This window comes from Trichophyton benhamiae, assembly GCF_000151125.1.
Source record: "Trichophyton benhamiae CBS 112371 chromosome Unknown Abenha-G-c-322p01.r1, whole genome shotgun sequence".
In the NCBI taxonomy this organism is placed as follows: Eukaryota; Fungi; Ascomycota; class Eurotiomycetes; order Onygenales; family Arthrodermataceae; genus Trichophyton; species Trichophyton benhamiae.
In genome coordinates, this window is record NW_003315110.1 from 1,038,155 (window position 1) to 1,051,775 (window position 13,621).

General features: G+C 49.6%; 5 protein-coding genes across 5 annotated transcripts; 2 read left to right on the plus strand and 3 right to left on the minus strand.

Moving 5' to 3' along the window:
• Positions 1–583: 583 nt before the first annotated feature.
• ARB_06195 (uncharacterized protein) lies at positions 584–2,590 on the plus strand (the record flags this gene model as incomplete). The annotated part of the gene is made up of 1 exon (XM_003015837.1): positions 584–2,590. One exon carries the CDS (start codon positions 584–586, stop codon positions 2,588–2,590), a length of 2,007 nt encoding a protein of 668 aa, XP_003015883.1.
• Positions 2,591–3,677: 1,087 nt separating this feature from the next.
• Positions 3,678–5,736, minus strand: ARB_06196 (uncharacterized protein; the record flags this gene model as incomplete). Its single annotated transcript, XM_003015838.1, has 6 exons — positions 3,678–3,923; positions 3,989–4,070; positions 4,142–5,207; positions 5,263–5,347; positions 5,422–5,468; positions 5,652–5,736. The coding sequence occupies 6 exons, from the start codon at positions 5,734–5,736 to the stop codon at positions 3,678–3,680; spliced, it is 1,611 nt and encodes a 536-aa protein (XP_003015884.1).
• Positions 5,737–8,741: 3,005 nt separating this feature from the next.
• Positions 8,742–9,812, minus strand: ARB_06197 (uncharacterized protein; the record flags this gene model as incomplete). Its single annotated transcript, XM_003015839.1, has 3 exons — positions 8,742–9,161; positions 9,197–9,610; positions 9,681–9,812. 3 exons carry the CDS (start codon positions 9,810–9,812, stop codon positions 8,742–8,744), a joined length of 966 nt encoding a protein of 321 aa, XP_003015885.1.
• A 1,590-nt stretch (positions 9,813–11,402) lies between these two features.
• ARB_06198 (uncharacterized protein) lies at positions 11,403–12,728 on the plus strand (the record flags this gene model as incomplete). The annotated part of the gene is made up of 1 exon (XM_003015840.1): positions 11,403–12,728. The coding sequence occupies one exon, from the start codon at positions 11,403–11,405 to the stop codon at positions 12,726–12,728; it is 1,326 nt and encodes a 441-aa protein (XP_003015886.1).
• Positions 12,729–13,176: 448 nt separating this feature from the next.
• ARB_06199 (uncharacterized protein) lies at positions 13,177–13,480 on the minus strand (the record flags this gene model as incomplete). The annotated part of the gene is made up of 2 exons (XM_003015841.1): positions 13,177–13,245; positions 13,316–13,480. The coding sequence occupies 2 exons, from the start codon at positions 13,478–13,480 to the stop codon at positions 13,177–13,179; spliced, it is 234 nt and encodes a 77-aa protein (XP_003015887.1).
• Positions 13,481–13,621: the final 141 nt, after the last annotated feature.

The window sequence follows — 13,621 nt, forward strand, 5'->3', positions numbered from 1 at the left end:
AAAAACCTCCCTTTGGGCCCCCAACGACGGAGTAGTTATGTATGTAACTCCCGCTGCTGCTTGCTCCTCTGTTCCCTTCGTCTCCCTTACCACACACCCTTGCCAGCGCAGCCCTTGAACGGCCCAGTTTGATGATCGCATGAGAAGAGAAACGGTCGCCGGCCCTCTCGTGCTTTGTTTCATGCTAATTTCCCCCGGTTGCCGTGGCCACCTGCAGCGTCCCTTTTAGAACGGCGTGAAATCATCCTCCTCCACACAGCAACCCGCTCGCTCGCCCGACACGCTTTCTGCTTGCATTATTCTAGAAAATCAGATAAATAAATACTGTCTGTCCGCCCTGGGTGAACAGGTATCGAGCTTACAGGGTTAAAATACGGGACCGAGACCGACACAGCTCTCTCGAACCCCCCAGGAACGAAGGAAGAGACGTAAGGAAAGACAGCAAGGGAGGGAGGAAAAAAAGGGGGTAGAGGTTCAGGTCACATCTGATATCCTTGAACCTCTCTCGTCTCTCTCGCGCTCGCTCGCTCTCTGCTCCCTCCCTCTCCCTCTCTCTCCCTCTCTTTCTTCTGCTCTCTTCGCCATGTCGGCTCCTACAGGCGTTCGTGGCCTTTTGGCGAAGTTCGAAAACAACAACGTCAGCAACATATCGACTTCTCCGCCGTCTCGAGGCCGCTCTCCTGCCGGGTCAGACCACTCCGCTGCTGGCAGGCCGCTGTCCAAGGTCCGCGCTAGCTTTGTCGCCGTCGAACGCAACATACCAGGCACCTCGGGTTCCCCTATACTCGGCCTCAAGAGAGTAGGCGAAGCTGGAGAGTCCTTTGGTGCGCCCCCACGAAGCGTGACAGACGAGATGGGCAGCCCAATTGATAGAAACACCACCCGCACCCCGGTGGACAGTACCTCACCGAGGAAATGGGGCACCCCCCAGCAGCAGCAACAGCAGAACAGCCTGGACGGGGTTGTCTCGCCTCGAAAGATCTCTGATCCGATTGTGTCAAACGTGGAGGTGGACAAGACTGCTGCTGCTGTTGACGGCAAGTCCAAGGCCGGCCTGGGTGCTATCCTGAAGGGATCGCCCTTTGAAGACACCAGTGCTCCTCCGAGCCCGGCAAAGAGTCGACAGACCGGCAAACAGGCGAATAAGACAGACGACAAGCCGAATGGAAAGACGAAAACAGCTACTCCTACCACTGCTAGCGCTACATCCAAGACTGGCTCACGTCTGGCCAACAGCTCTAGCTCTGCAGACAACAAGTCAAAAGCTACACCACGGCAGTCAGTGGCAGGTTCCAAGCCATCCTCTGCTCCCAAGTCTGCCAAATCCCCTGCTGTGCCAGGTACAACGGCAAAGGAAAGCGCACAGTCCCAAACTATAAACGCAACCAAGAAGCTCAACAAAGTCCTACAAGAACCAGCAGGCAAAACTCACACTACCAGCACCACCAGCAGCAACAACAACAACACTGCTGCCAAACTCAAACCCGCTGCTTCAACTCACAAGAACGGCGGCCCCAAGTCTCCTACTCGTCCAACCCGCGCTCATGACTCCATGCTGGCTCCCACAGCGGCATCCGCAGCAAAAGCACCCAACTCGTCACCGTCACGCCCATCCAGCCGGACCAGCGTTCCTGCCAATGCTACCAAAGCTCAAGCCCTGAGCCGCAAACCATCAAGCTTACGTTCTTCCGCCCCTCGAACCACAGGTTCATCCAAACCTTCTGCCCCGTCCGCCACTACCACCACAACCACAACCACGGTTCGCAAACAAGGTTCCCGTGCCTCCCTTGCACCACAACACTCTTCGTCCGCCCACGACAGGCCGACTTCTCGCGCCAGCGTCCCTAGCTCCAGACCCGTCGATGACTCTTCTCTGGCAAGGCTAATACGACCAACTGCGAGTTCAGCGAGTAAGAGGCAGGAGAAGCTCGATATTGCTAGTCCCCCCAGACTTGCTGCCAACAAGGCACACACTACCAAGAAACCAACTGCAGAAAAGACGAATACGACAACGACGGCAGCAGCTCACACCGGAAGTCCTGCGAGAACCAAGTCGACTAAATCGTCTGTACGACCTACTGCTGCACCTGAAGTGGCGCCACCGAAACCTGCTGCTGCTGAACCGGTACCTGTGAAAGAAGAAAAGCCTGTGGAACCAGTGAAGGACGAGAAAGATTCTCCCGCCCCGGCTCCTGCTGAAGATGAGGTTGAAGCTCACTCCCTGCCTGTAGTGGAAGAGACCGAACCTGAAGCTGCGAAAGCAGCTGAGGTAGAGGAGGAGAAGCCAGCGGAGGTTCAAACGGAGGCCAAGCAGGAAGAAACTAAGCCAAAGGAACCTCAGCCAGAGCCTCAAACTGAAGCTCAGGATGAAGCTCAGGACGAGGTTAAGACTGAGAATACTACTTCTACAGAGCCACAGTCAAAGGAGACTGAAGCCGTGGAAACTGAGCCAGAGGAGCCCAAGCCAGAAGAGACCAAGCCACAGGAACCAAAGTCTGAAGAATCAAAGAAAGACCAACCAAAGCCCGTGGAATCCGAGCCGGAGCAAATTCCAGCAAAGAATGTTGAGCCTACAGCAATTGAAGCGTAGCCGGCACACACTACACCGGTTCATGGACATTAAACCCTCCCCTTTTAACCATTTAGATCTCGCGAACCCACCACACCCCTAGAACCATTTACACACTCGCATAAAACCATATACTACTCAAATTGGAATTTCATCTCTCGGGCTAATAGTTGGATATCTTGCTTTCTTGTGAAACTTCCGTTTAGCCGTTGCATTCTACCTCTCTCTCCCTTCTTATCTGCCTACCTACCTAACCGACCTATCTCCCCCCGCCTTATAGACATCCATACCATCACACCACCTCACCAACCACTTACTTCGTCACCTCCCTCGTACCCCCAACCCCCATTACTTATTCATCTTGCCTGTGACGGCTACCCCGCTTGATACCTACCTTTTGGCCGATTTGGGGCCGGTTTGTTGTTATACTACTATACTCTTTTACTCATATTTCTTACCCTTTTTTATTATTATTTTTTTTTCCCCTGAAAGTTTTGTGGCTCCTGTAAATCATCAAGCCAGTTATCTTCACTCTTCTCTATATTATATGTAGTAAAAACATATTTTTGGTTCTGGTCACTATCATCTTCGTTCCCTTCACAGTCGCCAGTTGAAGCAAGTCAAGCAAAGTGACGTAGGGTGGACTGACTGACGTCGTTGCGCGTGGAGTAAAAAAAACCGACCTCGGCTCGCAAACCCGTCGGCCGCCTAGCCCGAAACTACCCGATGGTTAGGTAGGTACGCCTTCAACGCCCTTTTTCTCCCTAGCCTTCACGTTTTTTTCCCCCTCTCGTTTACAATATTTCAGCGTGGGTTTTATTCCCGAGTCTGGATTAAATTGCTATCGTGAAGATGCACATTTATTCAACAAAGCTCAAAAGGGGACGATGACGGGTCATATAGCTCATGAAAAGAAAAGGGGGGGACATAAACATTCAATCCCAGCATTTATTATCTCCCATGCAACGAAAACAAGAAATGAGAACCAAATACTCGTCCAGAAAGAGAACTATTTACCCTATATCCTGTCTCTCTCTTTTCTCTCTCGCCAATTTTTTTTTTTTTTTGTGTCTGTTTTTTATTATTTTTTGGGTCAGGAGTCCGTCGTTTAAACGAGACCGAGGTGGTCTGGTTCAGCGGGGACGACACGGATGGTGTTGGTGTGTCCCTGGCCACCACGCCAGCCTTGAACACAGACCACTGAAGTGCCTTTGGAAATGATCTTGAGCTCAATGGCTTGAGCAATACCCCATTTGAGACGGAGATCGACGTTCTTCTGCCATTCGGTGACGTTATAGTCGGGCTTGGGCTCGTTGAAAATGAAGGGGTAGACGCCACGGTATAGATGGGAGTACTGTGTGCGCGGAACGGTTAGTGAGCGCACATTGACGTTGAATGCTAACTAATAGGTAAACTTACCCGTGCGGCTCTTGGGTTGCGAGTGACCATGATGATTGGACAGACTGGACGGTACTTGGATAGCAGACGAGCAGTGTTTCCGCTACAGTGACAAGAACGTTGTATGTCAGTTATACTCTGCAGAGCAGGAATAAGGAGTGTTCAGCTACTTACGAAGTGGTGAGAACCAAGATGGCACTGGCGTTTAGTTCCAAACTGGCGGAAACGGCTGCCATGGCGATAGATTCTAGAGTATCCGCTGGTCTAGGGGCAAGGTTGCGCAGCTCGTCGAATACGCTGACGTATGGGATCGCAACTTCAGCGAGAAGACAGGTCTCGTGCATCATCACTACGGCTTCCTTGGGGTAGTTACCCTTGGCAGTCTCACCGGACAACATGACGCAGTCTGCGCCGTCAAGCACAGCATTGGCGACATCAGATACCTCTGCACGGGTTGGACGCGGGTTATAGGTCATGGACTCGAGCATCTGAGTGGCGCAAATGACTGGCTTGCCCTTGATATTGCACTTGGCAATCATCATCTTCTGGGCGATAAAGACCTTTGCGGCAGGGATTTCGATGCCGAGATCACCACGAGCAACCATGACGCCGTCGGTCTCTTGCAGAATCTCGTCAAAGTTGTTCATTCCTTGCTGGTTTTCGATCTTGGCAATGATCTGGATCTCCTTTCCGGCCTCACCCAGGACAGCCCGGATGTCCCTGATGTCGCTTCCGTGACGGATAAAGGAGGCGAAGATCATGTCTACGCCGTTTTCGACACCGAACTTGAGATCCTGCTTGTCCTTTTCAGACAGGGCAGGGAGATCGACGTCTGTTCCGGGAAGGTTGACACCCTTTTTGGATGAGATGTTGCCATTGTTCAGACACTTGACGCGCAGGGTCTTGTCGTCGACGATATCGAGAACTTCGAAGGAGAGGACACCGTCGTCTACGTATACCAGCTTACCCTTGGAGATGACTTTGGTGATGTTCTTGTAGTCGACGTACCTGAGCATACCGCGGTTAGCTTGGGAAGGGAGAAGAAAAGCAACTAGATGTCGGGAAACAAACATGTTCTTGTCATCACTGCAGGTGGCATATTTATCGTCGGTTGTAATGTTCAATTCTGTTCCCTCCTTGATTGGAATATCCTTGTCATCGGGAGTGTTGCCAGTACGGATCTCAGGTCCTTTCTGCAGGGATGTCAGCTCAGATCCATCTTTATAAGACCTGTTGCTTGCTAAACAACAGGTCTAATTCCATGAGTGAGTGAGTGTGTGTGTGGTTCAGCTAACGTACGGTATCGAGGGCAATTGCGAGTGGGCGGCCAGCTTGGAGGCGTTCAGCTTCTCTGGCATTATCAATGACAGACTTGTGGTACTACACAGGCAGATCAAAGGAAGGTTAGCTGAAAAGAATAACCAGTTAGGATGATAATGAAAGCAAGTTCCTACCTCGTGAGTTCCATGGGAGAAGTTCATGCGGACAACATTGAGACCAGCTATAGACAGCGAGCAATTAGGAGAACAATATCTATCTACAGGCCCAGAGAAAGAGAATGCAGACCTTCACGAAGCATGTTAATCTTTTCAACTGAGTTTGTCTTTGGACCTGCAATTGAATAGAGATGTTAGTCCCTTTGGTACAATAGCTCTCTAGCTCTGTACGCAGCTGTGTCACTCACCAATAGTGCAGATGATGGAGGTGCGGCGGTAGTTATTGGCAGGCTTGTACTCCGTATCCAGCTGGGAATGCCACTCCAGCTTCATCCTGTTGGAGAGATGGTCTAACGAGTTCGCCATGGCTGGTGGTTGCTGGTGGTTGCAGTGGCAGAGACGGGAAGTTGTGAGGTGTGCGCTGGGAGGTGTCAGTGTCGGTGTGAGGCGGTAAAACACGATGGCGACGGGAGGGCTCGCTGGCTGGTTTTATACAGATCGATCGCTGGCAGTGGCGCAGTCCAAGGGAGCAGCAGTGCAGGGAGCTTGAGATGCAACAAGGACAGACGCAGGTCGGAGAGACGACGACGCTTGAAGTCGTGTTTTAATGCGAGAGTCGAGTTGGTTGCTTTTTTGTTGGGCGTTGAGTGACTTTTTTTTAGCGGGACTTACTTTAGGCACACAACTTGCCGGCAGGCGTAGCCTTTTATTTTCTTTTTGGCTGCTCTTACTCGTTGGTTGTTAAGTGAGAATTAATCTAGTTTTGTGTGGTTTTTGGATGCTCGATGCCACTCTGCGGACGTTGCTCCAGCGTCGCTCTGGTCGTTCTCGCCCATGGATTCAGCTGTGCTGCTCGCCCGCCGTGGAGGATGCGCTGCTGGTGCTAAGATCGCTGCTCTGGAGACCTCAGAATGCACAGGGGCTCTCCCTGCATGAGAGGAGAGCCCACTTGCTTACAAGAAAAACCACAGGATGCTTTCCAGCTACGTCACTCGTCTCAGGTCCTCTGCCTGTTTGATGTTATATCTGTGCAGCGCCCGTCTCACCCTGCCACTGCTTCCACCTGAACCTCGACCATCACAACCTTCATTCAACCGCCATGCATTCTACTCTCCCATCGCCGTCTCTCGCTCTCTCGCTGTCTCTCCTCGCCGTCGTCCTTTTTTTCTCTTTTCTCTATCAAAAAGACGCTCGGACTTGGCGGGGTTCAAACAATGAGCCGACCCGCCCGAGCTCTCTGATTGGCCCATCTCTTATCAGGCTTCCGGATCATCTTACTTCCGCAAAAGTGGGCCCGGAGATAAGACTGATGGCGCTAGTCCAAAATGGGGAGAGAGATGGCTTATATAATATTGATGATATAATATATTAGTCATAATATTAGTCATATATCATATGACCGTCCCCAAGGAAACCGACCCTATCGATTATCAGCTGGCCAAGAAGGGAAACGGCCTTTGCTTCTCTCCTTCTCGGTCGCCATAGACAACGCCGGCTCAACGGGAAAGAATATTATACAGCTTGACACTCTTCTCTGCTCTTCCACTTTTCACCTCTGCTCAGGACATACCTCTCCAGCTCTACTCCGTACAAGATGGTGGCATGTTCCTCTTCTCCTGGCGCTCTCTTGAAGCTAGCTAACACCGTTGATCAATAGTTCGGACGTCTCACCCACTATGCTTTCGACGCTGTACTATGTACGTACTTGCCATAGTCTCTCCTTTGTGTGCCAAGGATGACATACTAACAACTTCTTCCCAGTCTCTGCCTTTCTAGCAGGAATCAAACGGTCGACAGGTTTAACGTAACTACTCCCAGCCCAGCTATACTCCCAGCCACACGATATAATAACTATCACTACATCTACATACGCCCTCCCCAAGTTGAAGCGACCCCAGCTAACTCTTGTGTCCTCCCGCCCGTCCGCTCCATGTGATCGCTGTCCGGCTCCCTCCAACCATGCCCGTTATACCTGGACTCAGCAGGAAGGGAGAAAACGCGGTGTGGTGGATTGAGTCGGACGAGCATCGCATGGGCCGTGGACGAACGGCCAAGCATGACGTTAGCCCCAGCCTGAACTCTGACAAAATCACAGAGAGCAAAGAAGTTAAACGATGGCTCGACGGCTATCTCGGTGTTGGTGAATGGGTGATGGACCAGAGCATCGCGGTGCTGGGATCGAGCGGATATTTCGAGCGCAAGCGGTGATCACAGCCGAGAACATCTCGTTTTTCCCATGGTCTACCCAGTCTCTCCTCCGTCACATTACCTCTTTTGCCCCCTTCCTCTTTTAGCGTGCGAGCTTGATTGCTTTCCTTGGTCTACTGTTTCACTATAATATTTCTCAATTTTTCTTGTGTGGAATATGAACGCTGCCTCTCGTCTCTGTCATGCTCTTTTTGGCCTAGAGGAGATATGATGTTATGAATTGATAGCCTCAACGACGGGGGAGCCTCACCCTTCATGACGATCACAAGAACGCCCGGCACATCACATACCCAGAGAAACACACTATCATCGAGTGGGAGGTTTGATTGCTGCCTGGAAATATCTGCTCCACGCGGTCATGATTTTCAACTCTCCACGCTTTCTACTTTCCCCCGGGTAATCACCACCTTACCCTGTATAGTACCTTCAGATATTTCATGGCTATATTTATCAAGCACACACCAGCTCTATTCCTTCACTATAATTCATACGTATTTATATTACTACTAGAGCAGGTCTTCAGAGGATTGGTGTATCAGGCTCCATACACCAACCACCAGAATCCTGGAGCCTAAAGCCAAGCTTAGCTTGGATTTATCACAGGAACCAATGTTATTCACATAAGACATTTTATTCCACAAGTTCCTAGTTAGTAGTGAACTGAGTCAGGTCCTCATATTTAAGACACGTGGTCATTATAGGGTGTTTATAGATGGAGTTGTCTTAGGTAGGCAGAACATCGTCTCACAGCTAGATGGATGCTTCTCCGGCATTACTATCTTCGGGTCTATGGATAAATTCGTATTCATATCATTGAAGTGGCTGTCATTTCTGTACAAACAGGGTGTCACATAATATGTACTCCATATGTCAATATTGTAGATACAAGAAGAAACAACGAAAAAAATGTCAAGGCCAGGCCAACGCCATCCCCGCACCATGGAAATGAGTACCAGATACTTGAAAACAAAACAAAAGGGAACACAGATGTAGAGAATCTAACAAACTCAGATAGCGATGCCAAAGTTCACCAGTGGTCATGAACGGGTCATTACTTTCTCTGTCTTTCTCTTGGACCGTTTTAAAGAAATGAAAACGAAAACTTGGGTATATGAAAACATGAAAAAGACTTATACGCGGTGGTCATGTCTGAAGGGTTCGTAGGCAGTGTCCTGGGTATGGTGGGGAGGCATGTTATGCATTGGGACAGCAGATCCTGGGTGGACACCGTACGGGCTAGCAACACGCTCGTAAGTGTAAGGAGCCTTCTCAGCAGTAATACCACGTCGGTCATCACGGTGGCCATATGGAGAGCGGCCAGAGCAGCAGCAGACACTGAGGAGCCAGAAGAATCCTCCGGCAAGGGTGAAGAGGCCACCAAGCCAGTAGATGGCGAGCATGCGAGTTCCGACGTCGGCCTTGATATCAAACGGCCTGAGACCTGCTTTAATAGCTCCGACAAGGATACCGTAGAGAACGGAGGCAGTAGCTGCACCACCGATAGTAAATACAGCGGCAACCTGGTGGAAAATCGTTAGCTCCTTTTTGGCCTAGGTCATGCTGTTATTTAGATGGTAAAACTTACACCTGCAATGAGAGTAGTGAAAAAGCTACCCCATCTGCTGAAGATAGCAGAGATTCCAACAAGAAGCTGAATGGCAGAGGCAGAGATGGCAACAGCGTAAGCAACATATATCCATCCAGCAACCTTCTGATAGGTATTCAGGCCCCTTTGCAGGGATGATGGGTAGAGCTGTTGGATAGTATCATCGACACCCCAGACTTCGGCAGGATTAAACCAGAATCTCATTCGGCGAGGGGAGCAAAACGTGACCTTGTCGCTTCCGTCCTTGCTGTCTCCGTAGCAGTAGTTCCACATGCCAACGATATAGAAGTCGTGGATATCGCCTTTGGCTTTGGCCTGTTCGAGGCCATGTGCGAGCGGTTGTAGTTGGCTATTTAGCCCGGACGGGGATGTGTTGATATCTTTCATATTAACCTGTACAGAATGAGTCAGAGCTGCCCGAAGGAAAAACAGACAAAGCAGCAACAAAAATACACAAGCTTACCTTTGCAAAGTAAACATCGGTGAGAGTGTTGGTGTTGTAGCATCCTAGGCCAACTAGAGCAAGGCATACAAGTGTGCCAATTGAGAGAATGTACGGCAGAAATATGCACGCAAATCGACCGCCCTTGCCCATTTTGGCTTGTTGATACCCGAGATGTTGCCTGAAAGTGTTGGTTTTAAGATAGATGCTGCTATATGACGGAGAGAATAGCTAGAACAGCGAAGTGAGGTGATGATGGAGAAGAAACTGGGTGCAAAGACGTCAAGTCCGAGAATATATTAAAGGGGAAGAAGATGACTTTGCCGTTTGTTTGTTGTTGATGATTTTCTGTTAGCGGAGGGCTGCAGGCCCTTAATATATCTCAAGCTGACGCGCGCCGCATGGCTGAGCCGAGTGAGAGCAAAGCAGTCGCTGGTGGGTCCGTGGCAGGGCAACGACAGGCTGATTAGCTAAGTGAAAGAGCGGGCTGTATTTGGAATACGGGGTGCGTCAGCGGCTGTCCGCGTCAATTGCAGGGATGCTGCGTATTAAATACCGAAGGAATGACAAATACACGAGGCCAAGGCTTGTCCTCTTTTGGAACTGGTTTCTATTCCTGGCTCCTCGTGGCGCCGCTAGCCTCTTCAGGCCTAGTGTCATGGCTGAGCGGGAACGGCTCCACTTTTTTCTCAGCTTCGCTCCTTCCCAGTTCAAGGTTTTTACCCCAAACAGGAAAAGCGGCTCGCACTCTTTTATAACTTCCTGCAACTCACCAGCGCGTCCTTCGACTGCGCCTGCGTTGACGCTGCGCTGGTGATGGCTTGAGATACCGAGATCTAGATGCTCTTGTGTGTGGAGGGTATAACTTACTCGCGATGCTCATATACCTCTAAGAGTCAACTGAATAACATCGATATCCCTCCCCAACTCTACCCTCCCTAGAAGAGGGAACGTCTTATATCAAATACCCACAGCCAAAACCCCAGATACAATGGGTAGGAAGATAGACCCTGAAGAGAGGACCCGAAGGGTTCAGAAAAGGGATGTTGAACCGTAATAAAGGTTCTCTTAGTCGAGAAAGGGTATGGAAAGAATTACAACCTAGTATAATTCTGAAGGAGGCGTTTGTCTTCGGCAGAGCTGTGCGGAGTAAGTATGGAGTAAATATACCCAAGCAAGTGACAAGTAGGCCGAGGAAGCGAGAAGCGAGGGATAGCGAACACAGAATGCGTCGACGACGGATCTGTCCTGCTCTCGCTATGTCCTGTCTTCTCACTTCTCAGCGCGTCGGTTTCGTGTGTTTAACTAACACGAAATACACTCTTCTCTTCTCTCGTCTATTCCTATTACACGACACCGTCCTGCCTTTTGTTCTGAAATCTGTTCCACCACCGCAGTCATACAGTTACTCGATCACGACGTTAACGGCACATTATGCGTTCCCGGAGGTTCAAGCACACGCAGATCGATCCGAGGATGTCAACTAAAATCAAGTGGAATAACACGATGAAGACGTTCCTATGCGTTATGGTCCGCTGCTACACACCCGATTGGGGAAAGTTTACAGATCTCTTTAATATTGTGTTTGCAAACAATCTTAAAGCGTGCGGGTTTCATGAAGGTACTCGAATCCAACCATTGCGAAGCCAATGGAATCATCTAAAGCATTGGAAGGACCCTATCTGGACCTGTGTCAACTGCACTCCTTTAGCCCAATGGGCCGGTCTTAGTTTATTTGTGGAGATGATTGAACGTACAGCTCATGGGAAAGTCCGTCTCTTTGCTCAACGAGGCGTGGACATCCCGCATCTTCTTGCAATGGGGAAAGAAGCACGTTTAGAACGCATATCCTCCTCATCTACTACACCAACTCAGACACGAATCCAGCATACTCCACCAGAATCACCAATTCAAACAACATCTCCAGTCCGTTCCCAGCTACTGCCGACACCAGTATCTGACTCACATGTGCCGCCCCCGCCAGCCAGAGAGTATTTACCCAGCGAGACGCCGACACCAGCACAGAGCCCTAGCCAGTCTGCCCATTACAATTCAACGCCACCATCATCACTGCCGAGTCCTCTTCAAAGTGTCCGGCCAGATGTAACTCCCCCTCCGCTACTATTTCGGTTTTGGGATGAGAACAGTGGTGGCGTAAATTCTTCCAACAAGTTTGTCGCAGGCATGTGGGATCAAGATGCAACTACCCCGATACCCGATCATTCTACTATTCATCCCCGAATAATATCTACGCTAGTTCGGATGCATCTTACCAGGATCAATGTCTCGTCAGCCTTTATCTCCTTGTCTACCAGCCCCCTTGGGGTGTTCCATCGCGCCCTTAGAGCCGGAAGGGCAAACATTTCCATATTAGACACATCTAAGATGAATCAGTCCCACTTGTTCTCTGTTATCCCCTTTCTCAGGCACGAACCCATCATATATGGCAGTGAGGGGAAGTCCCGGTACTTTGGCCAGGGCGAATGGCTAGTTTGGGGAGTTATACCACCTGAGGCTATCCTTACTACCTTCTCTACGGATACCTTGTTTTCCATCTCCACTGAATATCCCAGTATTGGGAAGTTATTGCAGCTTCATTTGATCAAAAATGCGAAATTCAACAGAGCCCCCCTCATTAGGAAACTTGGGTCCAAAAATATCATGGCGGATATGCACTCTGGACGGTCTGTGGGTCAGTTTTTAAAGTTACTCAATGTTCCACAGCCGCATATATCTACTTTAGCGATGTTATTTGCTACAAAGTGGTCATGGAGATCTCCGGGAGACAAACGTGCGGCGTTTTTGCAAGGTGTTCAACGAGGTTTCATAAGCGCTTACAGCCTCAAACTCCCACCTCCTGATGCAGAGAGTACTGAAAGTGAGCAAGAGGAGGATGCAACAGGTCAATACTACGAAGAACTTGAATCTGATCGTGAAGATGAAAGCGCCGAATTTGATTGTCAAGACGAAGTACAAAAGGATGCGGGGGATGATATTGATTTGGCCAGTGGAGTAGCTGATCCATTCGCCACGAAACGTGCAAGCATTGCAGCAATGTTGAAATGGTAGCGGTGATTGATTTCTTTCGTTAAGGAGAATGATGGACCTGTGTTAAAATTTATGTCAAATGACTTGTGTGAACATTAAATGGTTTCATTCGGATACTGTGATGGTAATTATCATCGAGGGAAATGAAAACTGTTTTCATTTCGCAGGAAGCTAGACAAACTCCAATTAGAATCTAGCCCCTTGAAAAGACATGCTAAAACGCTGCCCTCGATAAGGAGCTCCTTCTTCAAAGTCAAAAGAGTACAAGAGAAATCGAACGGAGAACAAGGGCTTGAAGTTTGAATTGGAGTATCATATTTTTTTTTGTCTCACTTGTCCTGTCCAGTCCACTGATCTCGATTTCTCCTGACGATTTCTAAGGCACCATATATCCCATCATATCATGCAGTAAGGGTCCATCAGCGCACGTAGACAAAACAACCTTCCATTCACGCCATTATGCCCTGATTTAGAATTTCTGGAATGCCTTGACGGCCTTGCCGGTGCGTGGTAGAACGCGGAGAACGTTGAATCGGACCTGTAGCATTGTTAGTTATAACTTTTCCGGATCTATTATTACATCCTCAGCTCCATCAGGAAACACGTACAGTCTTGCTCAATGGTCGGCACTGGCCAACGGTGACCTGGTCACCTTCTTCAACACGGAAGGCGGGGGAAACGTGAGCGGCGAGGTTCTTGTGTCGCTTCTCGTAACGGGAGTACTTGGGGATGTAGTGGAGGTATTCTCGTCGGATGACAAGGGTACGGTGCATCTTGGTGGAAACAACGGTACCGGTCAAGATACGGCCACGGATGGAAACCTGACCAGTGAAGGGGCACTTCTTGTCTATAAAGAATAAACTCGTTAGAATCGACTTCCAAATTCTCTAGTCCAAGGACATTTGTCATTGTAA